The sequence below is a fragment of the Corvus moneduloides genome, chromosome 8, assembly GCF_009650955.1.
Source record: "Corvus moneduloides isolate bCorMon1 chromosome 8, bCorMon1.pri, whole genome shotgun sequence".
In the NCBI taxonomy this organism is placed as follows: Eukaryota; Metazoa; Chordata; class Aves; order Passeriformes; family Corvidae; genus Corvus; species Corvus moneduloides.
This window is the reverse complement of record NC_045483.1, coordinates 2,721,888-2,748,302: the sequence shown is the minus strand read 5'-3', so window position 1 is coordinate 2,748,302 and position 26,415 is coordinate 2,721,888. Positions and strand designations below refer to the sequence as shown.

General features: G+C 44.8%; 1 protein-coding gene across 1 annotated transcript in view; it reads right to left on the bottom strand.

Moving 5' to 3' along the window:
- Positions 1 to 8,541: 8,541 nt before the first annotated feature.
- C8H10orf90 (chromosome 8 C10orf90 homolog) overlaps positions 8,542 to 26,415 on the bottom strand; it is a 58,055-nt gene continuing 40,181 nt past the window's right edge. Inside the window, exons 4-9 of the mRNA XM_032116847.1 lie at positions 21,662 to 21,934; positions 19,566 to 19,777; positions 18,350 to 18,545; positions 10,790 to 10,853; positions 9,612 to 9,711; positions 8,542 to 9,458 (exon numbers count right to left, since the gene is read on the bottom strand). Of these exons, the coding sequence (XP_031972738.1) occupies positions 9,420 to 9,458; positions 9,612 to 9,711; positions 10,790 to 10,853; positions 18,350 to 18,545; positions 19,566 to 19,777; positions 21,662 to 21,934 (884 nt within the window). The 3' untranslated portion in view covers positions 8,542 to 9,419. The remainder of the gene's footprint in view (positions 9,459 to 9,611; positions 9,712 to 10,789; positions 10,854 to 18,349; positions 18,546 to 19,565; positions 19,778 to 21,661; positions 21,935 to 26,415) is intronic.

Below are 26,415 nucleotides of genomic sequence, written 5' to 3'. Positions count from 1 at the left end.
CAGGCTTCCACCCTCTGTGCATGCCTTGAGGAGCTGCTGAGCTGCCCTGAGCAGCACAGTGAGTCTGTACCAGGCTGTGAAGCCCAGGAAATCCAATGTGAGATCAGCAATCTCACTGTTATCAATAAATACATCCCTACCTTCCTCTCCTTTGGTTATGTTTTTTTCTTTGTGTCCTAAAGGTCCCATAATACTGGATTCATCTGAAATTTCTGTCCCAGAGCTGTGTTGGCCAATGCAGCTGGGAACAGCAAGAGGGGGCAGAGCAGTCGGTGCCTGGCTCCAGCCAGAACTGGTTCCTCCACTGGCCATGAGGCCCTGGTCCATTTGTTCATCCAAAATAAAGGGCTCCCAGTGCCCAGCTGGATCCAATAGAGCTCAGTGAGAGCGACAGACTTCTCCTGTGGCTCTTCCATCCCTGGCAGTGTCCAAGGCCAGGTTGGACGGGGCTTGGAGCACCTGGGACAGTGGAAGGTGTCCCTGCCTGTGGCAGGGGTGGCACTGGGTGGGCTTTAAGGTCCCTTCCAACCCAAACCATTCCATGATTCTCTGCCTTTGAGAACCAAGGATTGACTCAAGTTTCTCCCTTGCTGCACAGTGAAAAGGACACTCTTAGGAAAGTGGGATTTTGTGGAGCTATTTGGAGTAACACGGTCCTTTGCATTTGTAGAGAGCCTTGAACCACTATGGCAAATCAACAGGCTAGAACATGGAATTAAACACTGAAACTGAAATGTTTCTGGATTTGTTTTTTAATAAAGAGAAAAACTAAACCAACTCCTACCTTGCCTGAGTGACAAAGCACTTTAACATTAAATTCAAGCATAAACAAAACTGACGAAGCCATTCTGGATTTCTTTACACATTTAATAAATGACATGCGGGATTTTCAGTCTGTCTCGGGGATAAACCACAATCAGAGAGAGCAAACCCCTTCCATTCAGCTGTGTTTGGAGAGCACTCCCTGCCAGCATCGTTTGTACCTGGAAGAAGGACAGCAGGGCTGATGCTGAGTGCCACGGGCTCATCACATTCCTGTTCTCCTGTTTTCCCTGCCCAGTTTATCCTGCTGCTCCACGGGCAATATAATTTTGGAAAGCAGCTCCTTTCCTCTAGCAAGGCAGGGGAGCAAGCTCTGCCTTAATGGTGATTAAGCTCCATGCACTTCTTTAGAGGGAACTGCACAGAGCCCATTGCAGGCGGCTGTCACGGGGCCAGGGGTGAAAAAGCCAAGAGGAGCTTAGGGAAGAGCAAACAAAGAAACCCAGCACTGCAAGGATACAGGACCTGAACAGCAACAACAGCAACCCCGAAATTCTTCAGCAGTTAAAACATAAAACCCCAAACCTCACACATTCTTTTCCTGCAGCACAAACCCTCGGTCAGGCAAACACCGAGCTCTCCGTGAGCACAGACATCACCGGCACCCTGCCCACCTTGGGGCACCCCTGCACCCCCAAACCCTGACCCTACAGCCTCAACATCCCAGGAATGTGGGGCTCAGGGTACAAAGCTATCAGAAGAGTGTCCAAAGGAGAGCTGTGAAGGTGAGGAAGGGTTTGGAGGGGCCACATGAGGAGCACCTGAGGTCTCTGGGTTTGCTCAGCTGGAGGAGACTGAGGGGAGACCTCATGGGGGTCTGCAGCTCCTCCTGAGGGACAGCTCCAATCTGTGACAGGAACAGGACACAGGGAACGGCTGGAGCTGTGCCAGGGGAGGTTTAGGTTGGAGATCAGGGAAAGGTTCTTCCCCAGAGGGTGCTGGGCACTGCCCAGGCTCCCCAGGGAATGGGCACGGCCCCGAGGCTGCCAGAGCTCCAGGAGCGTTTGGGCAGCGCTGCCAGGGGTGCCCAGGGTGGGGTTGTTGGGGTGTCTGGGCAGGACCAGGGGTTGCACTCAATGATCCTTGTGGGTTCCTTCCAACCTGGGATTTTCTGTGATTCCCTGGTTCCCAGCTTTACCCCGCACCAGATCACCCATCAACATTTTCTTCTTCCAGCCTTCCTCCAGGAAGAGGGAAAAACCCCATGAGCTGAACATTCTTCCGTTTTTAGTAGCACATGAGAAATACCCTTATAAAACCCAAACAAATAAGCAAGCAACCTTTGGGATGTCTGCACAGCCCTAAACCTCCAAGGGGGAATAAACGCAATTTTAAGTTTTCCCATAATTTCAATACTGAGAAGTAATGATTTTCCAGCAAGATCCTTATATCAAACAGGACATTCCTGACAATACATCAGGAAGGTGTCCTGTGCTAAAATCCCTTTAAATCCAACAAATAACCCATTAAATGTGTGAGGAGGGTTGGTTTTTTTTACACCAGACTAGACATTGAGAATAAGGGCTTTGATCTGTTGCCTCAAATTTCACTGTCTCCCTGAAAACAAAAGGAAGAAAAAAAGCCACAAATTTTTACATGTCTCACAAGAGGACAGCATTCAACTCAGACTAAAAATTATGAAGTCGTATATTTTTAATATTCCTGTCTAGCCCTCTGCAAACCACAGAACAATGCAACATCCATCATCATAAAAGCTGGGACAGTAAATTAGGAAAACAGCATATTTGGGGCCATTTTTAAAGAAAAATAAATATTCCTAATGGGAAACTTGAGAGAAATCATTAAAAATTACTGTGGTATCCATCACGGAAGAATGAAATCAATTAGGTCTTAATCTCCTGTTATTTATGAAGGGAAGAATGAAACAGAGCTCCTTTATTGTAGGCATTTTCTGTTAGGTTCTGTTGCACAACTCTGAGCCCCAAACACAGCAAGTGAAACCTCTCTACAGTACAACAAACAGGAGTAAAATGTTGGATTTGTAACATCAGCTAATGGTGTCAGACAGAGCAGGCAGCCCATAATTATCCATCTTTCACGCAGTTTAACTTGGGCCATTCCCTCATTCTGTACAGGCCAGTGAGTCCTCAAAGTTGTATTTTCACCTAATGGCAAACCCCAAAATGAGAGAAGTGCTCCCGGCAGCGTCACAAGTTGAGGATAGATTTGGCACCACTAAGTGGGGAGTCGTGACTAACTCCTTTGGTACTCCTTGGAACAGCATTACTCACGGAGAACTCATGTGGGTATCATACCCAGGATCTGGGTTATGCCCCAAAAATTGGAACTCTACAACCGGTGGCTCCCTGCCCCTGACATCACTGCAGGGCTGGGGAGGACGGGGCTGTCATCAGGGATTATGGGGGATGTGAGGTGGCACTTGGGGATGTGGTTTAGTGCTGGATTTGGTACTGCTGGGCTCAGAGGCTTGATGGTCACAGAGGGCTTTTCCAACCTAAATAATCCCAGCAACAGTGGGGTGGAGCTCCCTGCTCTGGCTGGGAGAGCTGGGGGTGTTCACCTGGAGGAGGATCCAGGGAGAACTTAAAACTCCTTCAAGGCCTAAAGGGGCTCCAGGAGAGCTGGAGAGGGACTGGGAACAAGGGCTGGAGGGACAGGACACAGGGAATGGCTTCCCACTGCCAGAGGGCAGGGATAGATGGGATATTGGGAAGGAATTGTTCCCTGGGAGGATGGTGAGGGGCTGGGATGGAATTCCCAGAGCAGCTGTGGCTGCCCCTGAATCCCTGGAAGTGTCCAAGGCCTGGACAGGGATTGGAGCAGGCTGGCACAGTGGGAGGTGTCCCTGCCATGGCAGGGGTGGCACTGGCCAGGATTTAAGGTCTCTCCCAACACAAAGCATGCTGTGACTCTGGGACTGTTCAAGCCCAGGCATTGCTGTCCCTGAGGGCACTGCTTGTTCCCTCCTCGGGCAGCTGCACGTGCAGCCAGCCTGGGATTTAACCAGAACATTGCTCTTTTCTCATCATTTCTCCCCCAAATCATGGCAAAATCTGTCTGCAGCGTATTTCCCTGCCTCCTTCCGCAGTGCCACAATTTCAGAGGACAACCCAGTTACAAAACCAGACTCCTGTTCTCAATATGGTTCTTGTTTGCCTCCCTGGCCACAGTTATATATCACAATTAATTAAATGACTGCTGAGGGACCTTCCTTCCAGACACCATTATCAGGCAATGAGAAAATTAGCCCACACTCAGACTGGACACTGTTCCCCTCACCACCCTTTGGCCAGGATTTTTATTAATTTCCCCACAGCATGGATACCAAGTGCTCACTTTAACAACAAAAAGTTCTGGAAAACCACAGAAACATGAAATTTAAAAGGATGTCTCCCCAGTCAGGCACAGCTGCAAGAGGCCTTTAGATGGTGAAACAGCAGATGCCCCAAGCAAGAAGTTGAAGATAAAGTGGATTCCAAAAGGTTTTTTGCTATTTTATACCAATTTCTCAAGCCAGTGGCAGACCTGCAATAACCCTGGAACCACGGAGCAGCCTCTGTGTGACAGGGTTTGCATCCCATAATTATGTATTAACTGAAGTCTAGTCCTGGTAAGATACTGCACAAAATAAAAATATTTTAAACATGAAGTCTAAAAATACATCACTGTGATTTTTTTTTTTAAATATCCACCAAATTTCTGCAATTAGGAGCTCTTTTACACATTCCTATCTATGCAGCACCATCCTCAAGCAGCTCATTGCACTTCCGTTTTATATCATTTTAAATAACTGTGTGTACCATGAGAAAATTGGTGCAGTTTCTTCTCCTTTTTTTATTTTTACTTTTTAATCACTCTGCAGCTGGTAGGGAGATGATACACCTCATTATCTTACTCTGTGGGTCATCTAAAATGAGTATTAAGTAATTCTGCCTCCCACAGCTTTGGTACAGAGCCAAGGAGAACTAGGAAAAGTAAAATTCCTGACCTAAAAAAAAAAAAAAAAGAGAGGATGCTTTATATTCTCGACATAAAAATAAGGTTTCAAATAGAACCATGGAATGGTTTAGGTTGGGAGGGACTTTAAAGCTCATCCAGTGCGATGGGCAGGGACACCTCCCACTGTCCCAGGGTGCTCCAAGCCTCCGTGTCCAGCCTGGCCTTGGGCACTGCCAGGGATCCAGGGGCAGCCCCAGCTGCTCTGGGCACCCAGTGCCAGGGCCTGCCCACCCTCGCAGGGAGGGATCCTTTCCCAACGTACATGACAAGCTTATTCCAACAGCTTTGTCACAGCTAAACTGAAATTACGAGAGACAAAACCATAACCTCCCAAAACACCTCCAGCTGGGAAACAAGTTCCCCTTCCAGTGCCCAGCACTGGCACCTCCTTCTCCATGGGCAGAGTGGCACCACTCAATGAGCAGCACAGGCTCCTCTCTCTGATAAGGATTTTGGGCAAGGATTTTTGTGATTTTGGTGTAAATAGACACATATTTAAACCAAAGCGTAATAAATATTTCCATACAGGCACTGAGCCCCTCTACTGACAGTAAATTTGATATATTTTCTGTAGCTTCTTTCATTCAGATCTGGTTTTATGCTCAGGTGAATTAGCATTTCAGTTGAAATAAATGCCCTTTTATTCAAGGGAATGGTTGCAGCTGGGGTTGGGACTCCTCCAACCCCCATTTCCTGGTGCTGAGCTGTGGCCTGGACGGGGGGGGGGCCCAGGGAGGGCATCCCACAGGATCCGGCCACATCCCAAACCAACAACGAACTACAGAGGCCGGAGTCACAGCGCCTAGAGAAACGTGACCCTGTGGGACAGCCCTGTGTCCTGATGGGCTCCAGCAGGGACAAGCAGCCACTCAGTGCTCCTGGGGAGATAATTACCCATCCCTCAAAGCACACAGGCACTTCTGTCCCTGCAGTCAAAGGGGCAAACACCCCTGCAGATGAGGCAAGCTGTATTTTTAGCCTTGCTGCAAGGGCTGTATCAGGGAATGGTTTCCTCTGGAGAGGGCTGCCAGGAACTTTATCCCTGCTTTTGTGTGTTGTTTTCCTTGTAAATCAGCTCTCTCCCAGAAAACATTACACTAACGTGACCAGGCCCAGATACTCAACAATAAAACCCCTCAAAAATCTCACCCAGACATTCTCCTCATCTCTCTGAGCAGCTGAGTAAACTCCAAGATGTAACTAATGACTTGCATACACATACACAGGAAAATATTTGGGTTTAAATAAATCCCCAGAACGCTGGAACCCTCAGTCCTTTACGTTACAATGACTTCCAACCCTTCATGAGGTATTTCTGTCAGATGAGATTAATGATGCCAGCAAGCAACCAAACACCACGTCTTGCTCACCTCAAATGCTGAGCATTCCCCATGTGGGCTTCATTTCCATCAACGCAGAATCCCAACCCTATGGGGAGGTTTTGTGTTTGGGAGGGACAATGCCAAGGCAATGTGCTGACAAGTCCACCCAGGCTCTGTGCTCAAACACCCCCAAACCATCCCAAATCTCCCCCAAACCAACATTGTTATGAATCCTGATGTGTCCCTCCCGAAGGCACAGCACCAACACCCAGAGAACTTGAACTCAATCCTCAAGTTTTCCCAATAAGAAGGAAAATTCCAGCTTGACAAGTATGGGTCACCTCTGATTTTCCTGTTACCTGCTGGCAAATGGGCTCTTTGAAGTGCCTGCAAGTCCAAAGGGAGATACCACCACTTTTTCCCTAGCTCTGAACTTCCTTAAGCTGATGCCTGCTTGTCCAGGGCTATGCCTGGGAGGCTCCTGTTTTCCTGAGGTGACATTTTCCTGCACAGTCCATTTTCTGTCACAATGACTGGATTGTAGAGCTGAAATGAATGTCAGAATTGTTTGCTGGATCCATTACCAGATACTTTCTTTTCTCAGGCCCTGAAAGAGAAATTAGGTTTGCAACAGAGCTAATTTTTGGTTTTCTGAAGCACAGGTTTTGTACCATGTAAAACATTCCCAGACAGTGATTTGCATCATGCATTTTCCTTACCAGCTTATTTGTACAAAGGAAATCCCACCTCAGACTGCTGCAGATTTGTCCTGTAGGTTTTAAAAATCACATTTAGAGAAAATAAAAACATTTGGAAATAACCCTTCTACAAACCCAGAGGATTTTTTTGACTGATGCACTTCGCTTCATGCTGTGAGCCAGGGGAGCGGCTCCTGAGCCAGGGAGGTGAGGATGCAGCAGATGGGTGTTGTACTCTGTTCCCAAGGAGGGAGAGGAAACCAGGCCAGTGGAGATGCCACTCCCTGCTCAGGCCATCCATGATGGTGCCAAGGGGTGAAATCCCACCTGAAGCCTGTGCTGTTCTTCCCAGGAAATGCTCACATCATTCATTTCCTCACAAGGATCACTTGGGTGCAATGATTTCCAAGGAATATCAAGCTCCTCTGTTGGATATTCCCAGCCAGAGAGTGGGAAGCATGTCAGATACACATATTTATTTACATACATTTACATATGGGCATGGAGTAGGGATACACTACGGCAGGTGGATTAAACCATCTCCCTTGAATTCCTGGGTATCCTGCAGGATAAATGCCTGATTTCCATGGAAAATACTCTTACTCCCAATGAGGAAGATCCTGTCTCTTCCTCTCTGCCAGAGAAGAAGTGGTAAAAGTTTTGGGGGTCCCTTCTGGTGTCAGTCCCAGCCCAGGGGACATCCCTGACCTGGGAAGGGATTATTTTGCTGTGTCCTCCATGGATACCAAACTCCATATATTTTCTCTCCATGCCAAAATATCTTGCTGTGGCTTTGGGGTGAGACTCCAGGCAAGCCTGAGGGTGTTCACTAAGGTAGGGTGAAATGTAAATAAAATTCCTCCATCTCACAGATGCGCAGGGAATAATGCACCTGAAGGTACAGACTTGATGAACCAAAGCTGCATTTTCCTGAAGTCAAAAAATCAGAGAGTGAGGACTCAAGGGGGAAATATTTTCAGTTCCTACTAAATTCAAAGGGGATTTGGGCACTGATCCTATAGGAAATAGTGGTTGTAGTGAGCTAAAAGTGAATAAAAGCTTCAAAGATAATTCTTCTTGTATCTCTTTCCTGAGTTCTACTTGGAGTCACCTATGTTCCTGCCTTGGCTTTGGTTTCCAGTACTCAATGACTTCCTTGGTTAAAAAGGTGCTTTTCAGGGAAGAACCCTGGCAGGTCCTTCCCCACTGCCTTACCTTCCACGTCCTCTCCCAATGGATTGAACTGTTGATGAGTTTTTGGGGATGCCTATCTGGAATGCAATATATTTGTTCAACAGGTCTCTGTCTTCTCTGCGAGCAAAAATTAACAGCATTATTGCTACGTTAGCTGGGAAGCTGAAACACAAAAAGGCAGAATAATCCAACAGAAACAGAGCACAAAATATACCCAGGTCCTCGTGTCCAGCACAGGTCACCCAGCTGGAGGTTATCCCAGTGGCTCACAAACATCCCCCTCTTCCAAAAATCCTGACCTTACATCTCAGGCTGGATTAGAAAAACAAAGCAGAACTATCAAAGGCCAAATTCCAGCCTCATTCAAACCCCTCCTCAAACTTTGTGCAGTGAAGTTTAACACTTGCAATGATTTTTAGGGGCAGTATTATTTTCCCCTGGGATTTGTGGGTACAAAGGCACGACTTCTCAGGCAGTTTCCATAATTGTGTTACATTTAACAGCACCAAATAAAAACACAGCGGTTGGATCAATATTATCCTCATACTTTATTCCATAAATAAACTCCATCGGTTTGTGAGCTGCTTGTTTTTACTTCCAACAGTACAAATAAAGATTTAAATATTTTTTGGGGAGGAAACATGACAGCTGGTTTGAGTTCTGCGAGTTTTGATGCAAACATCCCTCTTGGCACCACTCCTTCATCTGCCATTTCTATAAATACTTCACGCTCACAGAAGTGGAGTAAAACGTATGTGACAATGAAAAACGTGAAAAAAAGTGTTACAAACAAATTTTTAAATATTGTTTTTTAATGGGAGAGCTTGCTAGGTAGTTTCACTCTATGAACAGGAATGGAGTTCTTCAGAAAGCTGAAATATTGGTCCCTTTTGGAATGTTAAGTATTAATGTGAAACTGCTGCTGCTCTGATGATGTGGTAAATGCTATTTCAACTGGTTCCTAAACATAACAAATAACAGTTTTCTTCAAGGATTTCACGCACACGAAATCAATTAATAAAATACTTCGGAGAAGTAAGTTTTCCACATCTTACAAATGCGGTGCTATTGCTGTGGAGAAGTGTACTTTTTAAAAAAGATTAGGATAAATAATACCCCTGTAATTCAGTATTTGCATTAAAAATTCTTAAAATTATTTCCTCTGGGTGAACTGACCAAAAGGTGATGCTCTGGAACAGCTGTGCTCCCCTTTAGGCTGTTTTTGATTACTTGAAAGATGCCTTAAAATTTCAATTGAAACATAAATGATCTTTCTTTATACAAAGAGCCAAAGATAAGAAAAATACCTCCAGGTAATTGAGATAACAGTTAATTTTATGGCTTATCTAGCAGTCAAAGGCATTCAAGATCCAATTAGGATGATGGGCAAGAGACTCCTTTGTCACTCCGTGTTTCTGTGAAGGAGCTGGTCCAGTAATTGCTAGAAAAAAAAGATGCAAAAGTGCTTTAAAATACTGTTAAAATCCATGAGGTGACAGAAATCTTTAGTGATACTGGAGGTGAGGTGGTGTTGGCATCCCAGACTTGAAATTTACTGGGTCCATTTGCTCCAGAAATAACAGGAATTCTTTACCTTTTTAAACATCTCCACACGCAGCCTGTTACTCTGGATGATGATCCGCTTCTGCTTCTCTTCCTGTTTCTTTTTAACCTCAGGTAAATTGTCATAAATCCTGTCAGGAATTCAGAAAGTCGAGTTCATCTCATCCCTGGGGCTCACAAATAATTGATTTTTCCTGTAGGGAATGTTTGCCTTCCTTGCAATACTTGTAATGGGCATCTCTAAGTACTTGAATTAGATTTATGGCATGAGAAGTATAAATTATTAACAATCATGGTTTGATATGAAATCTGGCTTGTTTTGAATCTTGTTGCAAATTCTGATTTTGGAATAAAAAAAGTAAAGAAAGAGATGGGTGTAGGTGATTTCAATGCAGTAGCTTCTCAGGAGCTCAGTAGAGTTGGTTTCCATTTCCAGCAACATAATTCAAACCAGAATCTGGCCTGTACATTTTTTTTTTTTTTGTATTTATGTCACACAATTAATACCCAGCAATCATTTCCAAGTCATTTTCTAAAATATAAGAAAACCATCATTATAAGACTCTAAACTGTTAACATTTTTTCTCTGTCATTAGGAACACTTTTTACCAAGAAGAACACAATCTTCCCGTTTTAAAAATAACGGGAGTTGCCATTAAGAAGGTGACTCCTGGTCTGATCTTTTCCCATTAAAATCAATGATAAAATTCCCAGGATTTGGAAGAGAAAGCTGGACCTCCCTTCCCAGCATTCCTGGTTTTGCATGAGCACAAAGCCTTTAGTTTAGTTGTGTTTTTCCCTCATAATGTTTTGCAATTGCAAGTTCTTGAAGCACCCTGTTTTGGCTGGGGATTGCATTTTGGAGAAGAGGAATGGGACACGTCTTAAAACAAGGATGAATTCCTCATGGTGGCTTTTGCAGCTTCCCTTGCATGAAGTGCAGTGCAGTTAAAGCTCAGACACCACATTCCTCATAATTTGCTGTCATTCCCATCCTCTGTGCCATAATCAGGAGGAAAAAAAATCCTGAGTGACCTCACTGCTTCTGTTTTTGGGAGTTCAACATGAGGTAGCTGCTGAGGATTTGGTTTCCATGCCATGGGTGCCCCATGCTGTCAGAACCTGCTGGAAAAGGGCTGCTCAAAGGGCAGGGCTGCCCAAATCTAAGGTGATACAGCAGAACAAACTCTAAACCAGAGGGATTTGTACCTTTTAGATCTCATGTGCATCTCCCTCTCAGGAATGACTCTTTCCTTTGGTTTGAAGAGGTTGTCTGGCAGAGAGAAAATAAAGTTAGTACTGGAGGGATCTGCTTTTACTGAAATCTCAAATGTCATCTTCCATGGAGCCGTGATTTACCATTTCTGGTTAAAGTTATGAAAGCTTAAGGCCAGATCCAAACCTCCCAATCTCTCCAAATCCTCCTCACAGGTTCCTGCAGGCAGTTGCACCCTGTCTGCCTCCTTGGTGTGTCAGGAACCTGCCCTGGTACGGTAATTTCTGATCCAATTTACACCTGTTTTGCAGGGCTGTGGATAATTCTCTGAGCTTCAGAAAGAGGCAAATGACATTACTCCTTCCTGGTCAAGTATGAAGAGGTCTGTGATAATTCCAATCAGCATTTCCCGGGATGCAAGAAAATAATTACTGATCTGAGCAGTTGGTGGTTCTCAGGAGCAGGTGATTTTAACACCTTCCTTGCAAAAATGGGTCCTGAATGGGAAGGAAGGGTGTTTGTACAAGGTGGGAAGCCAGGAAATAAATGAGATCACTGCTGTATCTCTCTGTAAAATTCATGGAATCCCAGAATGGTTTGGGTGGGAGGGACCATAAAGCTCATCCCATCCCACCCCTGCCATGGGCAGGGACACCTCCCACTGTCCCAGGCTGCTCCCAGCCCCAATGTCCAGCCTGGCCTTGGACACTGCCAGGGATCCAGGGGCAGCCCCAGCTGCTCGGGGCACCCTGTGCCAGGGCCTGCCCACCCTGCCAGGGAACAATTCCTTCCCTACATCCCACCCAGCCCTGCCCTCTGGCAGCAGGAAGCCATTCCCTGTGTCCTGTCCCTCCATCCCTTGACCTAAGTCCCTCTCCCATTGGAGCCCATCTAGGCCCTGGAAGGGGCTCTGAGGTGTCTGGACCCTTTTCCAGGCTGAACAATCCCAAGTCTCTCAGCCATCCCTCCAATCAAAAATCAAAGGGAGCTCTGCAGCAGTTTCAGTTCTGAACTGGTGCAGTTTCCAAAGCTCAAATTGAGAAAGGAGAGAGGCTCTGAAGCCTTCTCTGCCTCAGGACTGACTTTCCCCCACTCAGCAGTTGTCTACACTTAATCATCCTTGTTAAATCTTCAGTACACACAAGCCACATGCTCAATTTGCTAGGAAAACATCATTTGTCTTTTATTTATTAGTTCTAATGCTCATTTACATGTTGATTCACTTAAAAGGAATAAACACTTGGATGCTGTTGCTGTCCAAATAACCCTGAAAGTGCAGGGAGCAGACTGCCTGTGACCCAGGGACACCTTCCACTGTCCCAGGTTGCTCCAAGCCCTGTCCAACCTGGCTTTGAACACTTCCAGGGATGGGGCATGATGACACTTTTACATTCCAGACCTCTTTGTGTAGCCACCAGAACAGGAAAAACCCATCCAGAGATTTGCAGACCCAGTTCCTATCCCATACAGCCTGATAAACTAATCTGTGTTTTTCCTACAAGTCCCTAAGACAGGGTGGCCTCTGTTTTCGATTTCTGGGAAGCAGCACAGAGGCTGGGAGCTGTGCAGGTGCTGTTGCTCCAGAATAATCCTCTCCTGCTGGCACAGAAGGGCATCAGACCCATCCCTGCCGTGGTTCTGCCTGGAACAAGATACGTGGCTGTGCAGGGCTTTGAAGGGATGGATTCAAAAGAGACTCTGGGGAGAATCCTTCAAGAAAATAATAAATCCACCTCAGTTCTAAAAATGCCCTTTGTGAAGCAGCGTGGAGCCACGAGGTTAATTCTCATGGCTAAACATTCCTGCAGCATCTCCCAGCTTGCTATTTACGAGAAGAAAAATCACATGCAAACATCAAGCAGAAATAAGGCTAATCCTTGATGGATTGTAGGATTAGGATTCAAAAGCAAAATGAGAAGTAAATAAAAAAGGGGTAGAAATGAGAAAATAAAAGTCGTGTGTGCGTTTAGATAGTTGTTAATCCTCGCACCGAGAAGAAAGTGCATTTCAAAGGGGAAGAGCAGCTGTAACAACCTGCCAAGCTCATCCTGGAGACCTGAATTAAAGCCCTTTCCTACCAAGTAAAGATCAAATGGGCCAAGAGGTGGACAATTCCCCAAGCTGATAGGCTTCTAAATTGTGTTTTAGCAGTTCCTTATCAAAGCTCCTTATCAGATTTCATAGCCTTGGAGGACTTTTGGAGACAACCGTTGTGACTGAGGGAAAAGAAGGGAGTTCAGAGCAGACCTTGAGCATTTCCAGGGATGCACCACAGCTAAAGAAAGGCTTAGACAGAGAGGACTGAATCACCTCATTGGTGTTTTGTTGAAACCCTGTGAAACTCCTGAGTTTCTGGCATTTACAAGTGGTCTCACATCTCCACCTCAGCAAGCTGTAAATGAATGTAAATGGGTCGTCCTTGTAATATATTGTAATTAATGCTAAACTGCACCTCCAAGAGGATGAGTAACTCTCCTGCTTGGGTAGTCAGTAAATATTTAGACAGAGAACAGATAAAATGATTGTGTTGGAAGCAGCCCCTGACTTCCTATTTACCACTAAATCACTGGAGCACTCAGAAGAGTAAAACGGTGACAAAATTCATCAAAATATAGAGAATATAGACACATTTTCTTCTAACATGAATGTGAATTCTCAAAGTTTGGTAGGAGCTAAAATGTGCCTTTGAGGGTGTGTGAAAAGCAAAGCACTGCTGGTGGTAGTTCTCTAGTTTATCTGCTTTTTTAGTGAACTGAAAAAATAATTCACCAAAAACCCATTTGCCCAGAGAAATCCTAGGACACAGAACATATTTTCAAACACTGGGGGTTTTTAAATCAACAGTCCCCTAAAAAATAAATCAGCATTGAATCTAAGATAGATGTGGAGGTGATGTTGAGCTCGGCATGCCCATAGGATTTTCCTGGGAATTCATCCAGGGAATGTAAAGCAGTGCCTGCACCCAGGGGCGCTGCCCAGACTTTGCACATCCTCTGTCAGTGACTTCATGCACTGAATTGCTTCAGGACATGAGGGTTTGGTGTTATTTATACAAAATGCAATAACCCATAAGTTAAAGGGTTGAGGGTAAGGCTGCCTGGGATCCTGCTCACCCCACAGAAATCCTGAAGCTCACAAGTGCTCCTTGCCCCAAGAGCACCCACAGGAAGGTGGTTCCCAGGTTTTCCAGCTGTTCAGGTCTCTCAAACAGCACTAATATCTCTAAAAAGCAGTAATGTTGAGAGGTTTATGAAAACATTTTCATATTGAATTAATTTTGGGGATGATGTTGGAGATTTCAGTCCTCTCTATCCAAATGATACTTATATATTCATGGATTTTATAAAAAAATAAAAAAATGAGCATCTCACCTGGCCTTCCTAAATCTTTCTAATTTCATTACACCATATAATCTTAAAAAGCAATTTTTTTCCCCAAAAATAGCAGTTATTGAGGAAGGGGGGCAGAGTTAATATGAGTTTAATAATATCTTCAGAACAGGTCATTCCTCTCCCTAATTCCTTTACCTGACTGCAGCTTAGGCTTTACTCAGAGCTGCCAGCCAAAAAGACCAAAAGAATGGGTGGCACTATTAAAAGTTTTAATGGGGAAAAGGGACCTGGAAAAGGACCCAAATCAAGTCACAGCCAAGCACCAGTGTGAAGACCACAAGAATACACCTGAGTGGCTGCAGGATTATTGCAAATTCCCTGATTGCCACCTTCTCCTCCCTCAGTCCAAATAAAAACCTCCCTGGCACAGGGGAGAAACCCACCCCTGGAAAACCCAAGCAAACAGCAATCCTCGCCCTCCAGGCTCCTGCAGTTCCAAAAAAAACTTTTGGGGAAGGTTTAGAAGCACGACTGAAGAGATATAAATTGTTTCCAAGATATTACTAAAGACAGAGGGTTTGGATGCAAATCCAGAGGAACTCAGCAGGTCCCACTGTGGGGTTGAAGGAAAACCTTCAACTTATATGGCCAATTCCACTGAACCAGCACCCCCTCAAAGGGCAGGAAAAGGGAAGGTAGGGAAAAAACCCCCAAATGTGCCTGAGGAATTGTGTAAAACCTCCAAAAGTGCCGGTGCACACCAAGATCACAGGGCTGTTCATTATGCAGATTTAAAGGCCTATAAACAGCTGGTAGTCCTGTCACTGCAGTAATTACATTACGGGTTTTGGAGATTTAAATGCAGTTATTTGAACATTGTTTCTATTCAGTTCGTCACAGTGGGATCTCTAATTTGTTCGACACAGTCAACAGCAGAGTTGTCTATCTTGGGCTAATTAGCACTCTCAAAATTTAGCAGTACCCATTACACAGCACAAAGGCTGCCTGAGAGTTGCAGGTTCTGTGCCTTCAAAGAGCTCTTGTGATGATAAAATCTTGTGCAGGATAAACATTTTCATTTTCCTGAGATTACTTTCAGTGCTTCGTAAAACCCCACTCGTGAAGGACAATTAAAAACTGGTAAACAACTCGGGGTTTTGAGCACGGGAAGGTAAATGGGAACTGCACAGATGTTGGTATTTATATGGAAATGATGTTGAATGCCAATTATTTCTTACTCTTACAAGGAACTAAGGTTGTAACAACACTGTCAAAACATGGGGAAACCCTGCTAGTCAATAATTTCATATTATCAATAAAGATGTTTTAGGCTGCTAGAATAATCTCTCTGGGAGAGAGAAAAATCTCTGCAGGTCTTTGCTCTGGGTGTAAATTATTTCATTGGAATAAAAGCTGCAAGACCAGAGAGAAGCACAGGTACCAAGCTTATTTCGGAGAGAGATAAGTGCAGCAAACTCAACAAAACACCTCGGGCTGCAGTTTAGGCCCCATTTCCACCTGAATAAAAGCAGGCACCCACCTCTCCCCACCCTGGGCCACCCTCCTGTGTGGGCACACAGGGAACTGGGCAGGGAATGTCCTCTTGAGGTGGAGAATAAGTTGGATAACTGCTGTTACAGTCAGTGCTTGAGCTAAGTGTGCTTCATGACCTGCTCCGGCTGCCCAGCCTTGGGCTCTGATCCATCCTCAGGGTCACTCTGGAAGGGTCAGTGGAAATTAAACCCATCAACCAACCTGCTCCTGGGAAAAAGCCCTTTGGAAAATGTGTGAGGGTGTGCTGGCAATGAGCCCTGTGAACCTCAGAGCCGTGAAGAGCTTCACCTCCACAAATCCTAAGACATCAGGAAAGAGAAGGAAAAAAAAAAAAAAAAACAAGAAAGGAAGGAAATGATCAACAAACAACCACAAGATCACAGCCTGGAACCCAGAGGTGCCATCAATACAAGCCTGAATGCTTAAGCACGTTCCCAGGTCATCCTTTTACCCTCCAACTTCCAATGCTGTTCCAGGGGGTGTTGCTGTGAAGGAGCAGCCTGATTCCTGAGAGCAGGAAAGCTGTGGGAGGGAATCTCTGCATTTGGCAGAGATTTCTTAAGAGAATGGAGAAGCTGTGGCTGCCCCTGGATCCCTGGAAGTGCCCCAGGCCAGGCTGGATGGGGCTTGGAGCAACCTGGGACAGTGGAAGGTGTCCTTACCCACAGCAGGGGGTGGAATGAAATTATCTTTAAGGTCTCTTCCCACCCAAACCATTCCATGAAGACTTTGCCTGTGCCAAGGCTTTCTGGGGATGGAGCATCCTTTCTCCACTAAGAGATTTGCTGGTAGATTCCCTATAAATGGATCCATCAGCAATAAATGGATGTCATCAGCAGAGACATCAAGCACAGAGACATCCAGTGCCCTGGGTGAGGAAAAAAAAAATCCCCCACTCTGGGTCTCACAGATGATACCAATCCTGCTGCACAGCAGCATCCACCCCCACAAATCCTCAAAGATCAATTGCCAGGACTCAGAGCAAGCTCAGCACAGTCCTCCAGAGCCCTCTGTACTGCAGCCTACAGGGCTGTGCTTTTTCCAGGCATCTTGGATTTCCAGTGTTAACTCCAGTTCTGCTTCAATAACAGACATGGGACACTCCTGTCATTATAAAGATATTAACATCTCACAAACAGAAAACCACATGTGGCTACACAAAGGCAGGTGAGTTACAGAAACCAAAGATTCTCTTTAGACAAATTTACCTTTAATGACTAACTACCAAAAGATGGAAATAGTCATTAACTTCAATAATTAATGAATATATTTCAATATTGTGATTTTATTACTCATTAAACAAGCAGAAAGATTAAAATTTCATTATAATTTCAGGAGAAATAGGTTTAGTCTTTCATTTTTTTTCTTTTCCTGAAGTATTTGAGAGTGGTTTGGGGGACCTTCAAAGATGATCAGAAAAAAGGGGGAGATTTTTGCCACTTCCTCTAAGACAGATGACAAACTCCTGGTCTGTGCCACTGCTGCTGGCAGAGCTCGTGAGTCCTCACACTGCACAGCCCTGAGAGATCTGATTCCAGGTAAATTAACTTGGATAATTGAAATGGTGAATTAATTCTATTGAGTCTTTAAGATAGAATTCATGCTCTGTGCTGTGTTTCCTTGTGTTTATTTAGCTCTCACTATAAAAACCCAGTAGGTCTCTGATGTAGGACAGACCCTGTCACAGCACCACTGGAAGGTGGAATTCTCCAGGCATCTCCAAGAACCCTGAAATGGGGCTGCACCCACCTCTCCTGCACCCATCGTCAATCCCCACGGAGCCAAAAACCTCTTTGTGTTTCCCAGGGTTGAGGACATCAAATATTCCCACACCTGCATCCTCCAGGTGTCTTTTCTAGTTTGTTTAATCTTTTCAACTAAATTGCTTTTCAGTAGAATAATGTATCTTCAAGCAGGCACCGATTTAAAACCAAGATGTAAAGAGGAATGCCAATCAATCAAATAAATCTTTGTTCTTTAGTCAACTGAATTAATTAACATCCAGATGGCAATTAAAAAAAAAAAAGAAAAACGAAAAGAAAAAGAAAAGCAATTTGTTTAACATCTTGTGCTTAGATAACATTTACAGAGGTGTGGTATGGGCTGTGAGGGAGAGAAGGGGGTCCCTCACTGGGGGTTGAGGCTGTTTGTCACAACCTCATCAGCTTCAATTAGGAAATCACAGAGTTTGGATACCTTGATTTAGCAGGGCTGGGCAGACCAGAGCTCTTTCCCAGCCCTGGGATTTCTGAGGCAAGTGGCAAGGCCACACCTGAAGCTGGGGCTCCTATCCCAAATCCCACCTGCCTCCCTGCTGTCACCTCTGTCCCCAAACTGGTCATTCTGTGAGCTGGGAGAGGATGAATTCCATTTATTGCCATCACCCCCACAGCCAGCAGCAACTGCACCATCCTGAAGAACACAACTGCATGTGACAGTGACAAGAAGTCCCCAAGGAGGTCTCTCCCAGCTGCCACAGAGCACAGAAAGCTCCTCATCCTCACTAACCCATCTCTGAGCTGCTGGGATTTCCTGCCAGCAGCATCTGGACAGATGCTGGAGGGTGAGCCAGGAACAGCCGCTCCTGTGTCTCTTCCCAAATTTGATATGGCAATTCCATACAGGATTTCAAAGGCAGCCACAGACCTGCTGCTGGTCACAACTCACCACTGAGAGGGTCGGGGATGGTGAAGTGCTTCTTTCTGCTGGCAGTGGATGTGGAGAGCTTGCGAACGAGCGCTGCGGGGGCGCTGGGAGGAGCCTCCCTCTGCTGGGCCCTCCTCAGCTGCACCATGTGCTCCAGCCTCTTCAGCCTCTTCTGGGAGCGAGAGATGAACTGAGGGTTGTGGATTTCCAGGGCTTCCTAAAGGGAACAGAGACACTGCTTCATTCTCATGTAGTTCAGAGGAAAAAGTGTGATGGGCATAGGGCTGAGTTCAGGAAGAGATTATTAAAGTGATGAAAATGATTTTGGGTTTGGGTTGGAAAGGACCTTCAAATCATCTCATCCCACGCCCTGCCATGGACAGGGACACCTCCCACTGTCCCAGGCTGCTCCAAGCCCCAATGCCCAGCCTGGCCTTGGGCACTGCCAGGGATCCAGGGGCAGCCCCAGCTGCTCTGGGCACCCTGTGCCAGGGCCTGCCCACCCCGCCAGGGAACAATTCCTTCCCAAAATCCCATCCATCCCTGCCCTGTGGCAGTGGGAAGCCATCCCCCCTAGTCCTACAAGGTTTATACACATCTAGGTTTTGAATTACATATTTTTGCATCCAAATTCAAGTTCTTGATGTTTTGCTCACTTCCTTTTCTCACCCCATCACCGAAGCAACTCGTCACCGACAGTTCTTTCCTGTTTATTTAGATTGTCAGATCCCTCCATGGCTGATCCAGAAACAAAACACTTCCCAGTCAAAGGCTGCTTCAACATTTAGGAATGTCTTAGGACAGAAGACAGGAGCAGAGATGGGTCTGCAATATATGCTGGAGGAAAAGGCAGGAAAGTCCATCTGCTGCTGGAGCCTGGTACCAACCTGGGCCATGTCCACACCTACAGCTGGTGCTGGAAGCGCCAGACATTTGGGGAACTGGGAATTTGTAAATCCCCAAACTCCTAACGAGTTCCCCCACAGGAACAGCAGCTGCAGCTCCAAACGGGGAGCCTGGACAACCGGACAACCAAGCAAGTCTTGGCAGTGGATACAAACTGCCAAAACTTCACTGGAAAGGAGAAAAAAATCGAGGGAATGTGAACTTAGGCCCTCAGTCAGTTCCCAGGAAGCAAACACCATCCATGGGGGAAAAAAGAGAGAAAAGGAAAAAAGGAAAAAAACGTAAAAACAGGCAGGAAAAAAGGGAAAAAGGAAAAAAAAATATGCGTTACCCTCAGTGTCCATGGTGTTTTCTCCAGCTGGGAGCTGGATCCTGGCCAGGTGAGCAGGTTTTTTTCCCAAGTCACACCTGGAGAGCGAGCCCTGGACAGTGACACCCTGGACAGTGGCACCATGGACAGTGTCACCCTCCTGCCTCGCTCCCACTCGTCCTGTGCCTTGAGCTCCTTTGTTCTGTCCCTCGAACCACAGAATTCATAATCACCTTGGAGAGATTTAAAAGTTCATTAGGAGTGCATGGCTAATTTTTTATTGGGTTCTCCACCTCATTAGACAGAGAGGGCAGTTCCTGAAATAAGAAAAGCCAGGCTGTTATTAACAGGCCTCATTAGGCAGAGGAGATCAGATCTAGTGGTGGGTGCTCCCTGCTGCCCTGTGACACCCAGAGCTCCTCTCGCATTATCCAGCCCTCACAATCACAATTAAACCTCTTGGGCTCTCAGCTCTCTTTGCTGGTGCTCCTTTCCCAAAAGTTGCCCCACAGAAATCCAGGGATATCTTGCTGTGACCTGCAGTTGGAGTTCATTCCCATTTATTGCAGAAAATACCAGATTCTTACGGGCTTTAACCACAAATCATTTCCCTTTGACCACACTGAGACTTTCATCAGCACCACCGTTTTTTTTCCCCTTTGTTTATAATCCAGTTTGCTTTCTGTCATTCCTATATATCCATTAGCCAGTGGAAAGACTCCATGAAAAAAATAATCAACAAAAGGTTATTGTGCATTCTAGGGTATTATTATGAAAGCTGTCAATTCACATTGAGAGAAGGAGATTATTTTCTAGACTTATAATTAAGTTTTAATGCTCACTGACTGATACTCCCTGCACAAATTAGGACCAAAAGAGGCTGTGTGCTCAAAAATCAGAGCTGACAAGATTCTCATTCAGAGGACAGAACGAATCCAAAATAACAAAGGAACTTCCATATGAACTATTTTGAAAAGTCACACTGGAGTGCTCCTTCCTTGCCAAATAATTTGATTTCTAGAACTAAATATCTGGGAATAAAGCCCGTTACTGTTTTATTTCAATTTTTGGTTACAATAAACTTAAAATATTTTCCTCTTTATGACATATTGTACATATTATATTGTACTTAAAAACATATTAAAAAGATCTGTGTAGGGTACATTTGCCTTATAAAAGCCTGAATTGTATTTCCTCCCTAACACTGTTCTCACCAACATTTTGGAATAAACCTTGAAACCTGTGAACATGAAATTAAATTCCTCCCTAAGCCAGGTTTACAGAGGTGTGGATTAAGTTGGGCTTTGCCAGATCTCAGTGGATGCTTCACTTTTGTAAAACAAAGTCACTTCCAGTTAGGGGAATGCCATGATTTAACTTCAGGCACTGAAAACAGCATTTAGGCTTCGAAATGTATGACATTCAGTAGCTTTATGCTCAATGATGACAAAGTTTTGCCTACCTTTCTACAAAAAAATTCTCTTCAGAAAAAACAGCTGTAAGAAAAAAAGGTTCTATGACCATGAGAGCATTTTTAAGGAATAAACTTCTCACAGACATACTCATACTAAACCCAAATTAATCTCAGTCATCTTCTGCAAAAATACCTGGTGCCTGAATGCAGCTGCTGGTGTCACCTGCATTTTAGCTGTGAGAATAAATGTTGCAAGTAAGACATCCCAGACACTGCTGAACCCAAAGAAATTATGTTTTACACACTGAAACCTTGTTGATAATCATAGTTCAGGTTGTTGCGTCAAAAAAAAAAGTTGCGGGAGAGAAAGAAAGGTATCAGAACAAGGCTGTAAAAATAACCTCAGTTCTGGTGTTACTTGATCTGTCTGGGGCTGCTTGCCTTTGCAATTTTAATGCTTTTTCAAGATTTTCTTGGGAATCTAAGCCTATCTTTGTAATTTAAATCTTGTTTTCTATTAACCATAGCAATGTATACAGTCAGATTAGCTGATTGATCTCTCACCAGATGACTCAACGCTCAGCACTTAAAGCTGGACAAAAATGGCCTGACTTTCCATTATTTCACTTTTTTTCTTTGAGACTGACCTCATCTTATTATTGAAACCATATTCCTGACAACCACAGTAGGATTTGTACCTTACTTTTTAGGAGCTGCTTTTGCCTGTGAACGTTTTCTTCCCGGAGGATTCTTGATGACGCTTTTCTGTTGCATACACTGTCGGAGACAGGCATTTTTGGTTTCAGGACACCCTGTGCTTGGATCTCTTTGGATTTGGAGGTGTCTTTGGAGGGAACTGCCCTGTTGGATGAGCCATCAGTAGCAGCAGCAATGGTTTCTCTGGAGGCTGCATCTGGAAGAGAACCAGGGGCTGTTGTGCTGTTCCTCTTCCTGCTTCCCAACAGCATTGGTGTTCCTGTGAAAAACAGAAAAACAACTCCAAGTCCCATAACATGGGAATATTTTTTTCCCCTCAGTCCTCTTGTCCACATAAGTTTTATTGGCGTGGAAGGATCCTGCAGTTGTAGGTGTTGAGCAATATCCTTCTCATCAAAACAATTTCATGACAAAGCGTTGTACAAGTTGGACCTTTGGGTGCTGGTTCCTGCTGTGACTTTGCACAGAGCCAGAATGGGGCACTGGAAATACTGGGGATGGGAGATGCTTCTGAGGCAACCACTCCACTGGAGAGGGGTTAAAATCCTGATCCCAAAACTTGTTAGAACTCAGTTTTCATCACAGCCACTATATCATCCATAACTACGATTTTGACGAGGTTTAAACAATTTTAAATCCTTGAATCATGGAATGATTTGGGTTGGAAGGAATCTTAAAGACCATCTCATTTCACCCGCCTTCCACTGTCCCAGGCTGCTCCCAGCCCCATCCAGCCTGGCTTTGGATACTGCCAGGGATCCAGGGGCAGCCCCAGCTGCTCTGGGCACCCTGTGCCAGGGCCTGCCCACCCTCCCAGGGAACAATTCCTGCCCAATCTCCCATCCAGCCCTGCCCTCTGGCACTGGGAAGCCATTCCCTGTGTCCTGTCACTCCAGGCCCTTGTAGAGGTTCCTTCATTTTGCTTGTTTCCTTTTTTAAAAGCAGATATAACACAATTCCTTTTTCTGCTTATTCCCATCTGCCCCTCTCTAAACACTTCTTTCCCATGTCTTGGTTGAGAACAGAGTGAAGATTAGAAATGTTTTTCTCCTTTGAGCCAATCCATGACAAAGGGTGAGATGGCACTGCAGGGATTTAAAGAATTTGTGGATGTGGCACTTGGGGACATGGGTCAGCGATGGACTTGGCAGTGCTGGGTGATGGTTGGACTCGACGATCTTGAAGGGTTTTTCCAACCTAAATTATTCCGTGTTTCTATGATTCTGTGTTTGACACTTCCTTATCTCAAAGTCACTCACTAAAATCAGATCCTGCCGTGTGAGAAGTTTTCAGTTCACTGTCCCAATCCTTAATCTACCCACAAGAGATAAGAAATACTCTTTTCCACAAAATTATCATCTCTTATGCATTTTAGTGACCTGACTGGCTCATGTCTCTTTTTGACTATCCAGTATTTCTGAGGAAATCAGAGGCATTAAGATACAGCATTTACTGGTTTTCCCTTTCCCTGTACATCAGAGTTTGGAGCACAGAATCACGGAATTGTTTAAGTTGGCAAAGCCCTCTGACATCATCGACTCCAACCATAACAGCTGAATCTCCTTTCTGTAACTGCCCATCCAGTGAGAAGGAGTCAGCTCCCGCTAAGTGAGGGATCCCTGAAGATCAGCACAAACAACCCTCATTTTTAATTAAATTCATTGAGATGAACCCATCCACAGTAATTTCACAGCCTTACAGGAAATCTGGTCAAAGCTGGGAGGTGCACACAGAGTTCCCAGACTCTGGGGTAGCATCCAAGCTCTCCTGCTCTCTGACAGAACTTATTTTTCTCCTTGCTTTTCATACATTGCAAATATTTCCCTTATCTTTTGTCACAACCAAACTCTTTTCTCAGATGGAAATAATTTTGATGCAAATGCTCTCAAGAAAATGGACAGACTCAATTCTGTGCATCCTCTCAGAGCTCATGCATATCCAGGGACCTGTTCCTTCGTTCCCTGACTGATCTAATTCCTGCAGTCACACAAAAATGTTTGATGGCACAGAGAGGGGGAAAAACACTGGGGCAGATTAATGGGGTCATGGACTCAAAGGGTGGCTGTGGGAGGAGGTAGGAACAAGCAGTGGGGTAGGAGAAGATGAAGAAAGCAGCAGGTAGCACTGCGAAACTGCAGAGCAGCAGGGGAGAAAGTCCTTTCACTCAGGCAGCCAAGAAATCAGATGGATAGAGGGGGGAAAAAGGAGGGGAGCTAAGCCACGAGGAAGAACTTGAATGGAAAACAGATCATCTCATTAAATCACCTTTTAAATTAAAATAGTTTACTGGCCAGCAGTAAACAGAAGAGAAGAAAGAGGAAAGGAGAAAAGAGTTTCTACTCATCCATGGCAGCAGCACAGTGGGAGATAATTTGCCTTCATATCAAGAAATGGTCTGTGCAGCAAATGTGTGTTGAGAAGCCAAACAGCTTCACTGTCAAACTGCTCAAACCGTGGCTGCATCCCCAGAAGAGACCATTTGCTGCTGCTGGGCCCCCCAAAATCAGCAGGAATCACCAGAGGGGTCCAAATGGGCTGTAAGGGAGACGGGTGAAACAGTGGCGACCAGAGTGAGGGAAGGAGAAGACTCCAAGTCACATCTCTCCTCCCTAACTCAGAATATTGATCTGAGCACAAGAAAGAAGAGCTGCCTGGAGTATTCACACTCCATTTACTCCTAACTACCAGAGTAGCTATCCATGGATATTGGCTTCCAAGTGTAAGTACAGGAACCTTCAAGAATGGACAATTAAGCTCCAGGAAATTTCTTACACATTGTCCAAATGGAGAAAACCTTCCCTTCTGTCTGCACCACTTCCCTGCTAAAAGAAAAGCCACCAGTGGCATCCTCCCCACAAGGTCTGGGGGATCCCTGTGAAGATGTGGATTAGGAGAGAAGGAAAAGGAGTGCATGAACAAAACTAAGAATGGGGCCTAAACTTAGCATAGGGGATGGATGTTTCTTAGCATTTTATGATAAAAGGTTGCCTTGAGAAAGAATTTAAAAAACCCCACGATTCCTGATGAAGTTCAGGAACAAAATCAACACGTCCTTCCTGCATGAAAAGTATCTTCCTTGTGGGTCTGGTTCTAATATTCTAACTAAATCTTAATCCTTATTAGATTCACAGCATGGTGGGGATTTTTTTTTGGTGGTAGTTAATTAAGGCAATAAAAAAGGTGCGTCTTGTTCTTGTCTAACACTGAAGGCAATCAGAATAATAACAGAGTCAATTTGCTAAACTCTTTCTTCCAGCTCCCTCTTGAATTAACCTTTCTGTTCCAAAGGTGCACCCAGGTGCAGCCAATCCCCAGGAAAACACAGCAAAGCAAACCAGACAGGGGCTCCGAAAATCAACTCCCTCATCCTCAAAGCAGCTCTCAATTACTTTAACGAACGAACGCAGATGCAAATGATATTTAGGAATAAAAAAAAAAAGAACAAGGCAAAGGTACTTAAAGGTAAGATCACAGCATTTCACTCTCTACACCCTGGACCAGTTTTTAATATTCTGAGCGGGGAATTAGGACTGTTACTCTCATTAAGGCTATCTGGAATTGTATATCTAAATCCCCACCAACCCAACTTGAAATATATATGCCCCACTGAGAATAGTCAGAATTGCAACTGGATGACCAGAAATAGATGTTTTTTCTATTATCCCAGCCGAGGAAAGGCTTTAAAACTAATGAACAAAGACATGTAAGTGTAATGCTTTGGGAGATATGGGAGAGCAAAGCTCAAAGAAACAGAAAGCAGAATGACTCCATTAATAAAATTCAGCCAGTATAGATTGTAGTTGTAAAAGTTCAGCTGCTTGTAAGAGAAAATTTAAGGAACAAAGTCATAATTACATCTGGAGAAGAGTCATTCTCGCCCTGTGCAAGAAAGATGACAACAGCTCCATTTTAAAATAATGACTTAGTGAAAACCATACGATATTGGAGGAGTTAAAAATATTCTGTAAAACCAAGGGTAGGTTTTCAAAAGCTCCTTTAAAAATAAAAAAGAATCCTTGATCTCAGAGTAAAATAAGTATATTGTTTTACTGTAAAGTATCTTTTTACATTTCCCCCGCTCTCCCTTCAGGGGGTTTTGCTAACGGGAAGTGACCCTGCATTACAGCAGGTTAAACCTGCCTTTCCTTGAGACACACACAATCCAGGCAAACATCCCCTGTTCCATTGTTACTGCTTTTTTTCCCCCCATTTCACTTTACGGCAGGATAATTCAGCTTTTCATCCTTGCATATAACACTCTTCCCAGTGTTCCAGTGTGGATTTTTGTTGATTTGTGACACAGTGCTTCTTTGAAACTGGCCAAAGTTCATTTTAGCAGAGGCAGGGCTGCAAATCCTCCCTGGCCACCAAGTCAGCCTGAGAGGTGGCTGGGGAGGGGACACTCAGGGTTGATTCCCTGTGTGTCCCTAATGAGATCAGACATCAGCACTGGAGGTAGGCTTTACATTACAGACCACCTGCTGGGGGGTTTATTTTAATTTAATAAAAGCCCAACATCCTGAGCTGCTGAGCTCTCCCAGACCTCCGTGCTGGGAGCTGATGCTGCCAATACCCCAAGCAGAGAGGAGCAGAAATTAACATTCCTTAAATGTAAGAAACTTCTGCCTCTTTCAAGGCTTAGATCCAGTTGTACAGACCCACATGTGCCTCAAGCAGCCATCCATAATCCCAACCAAGACTCCAACCTCTGCCTGACAAAGACTGATGGCTCAATCCTTA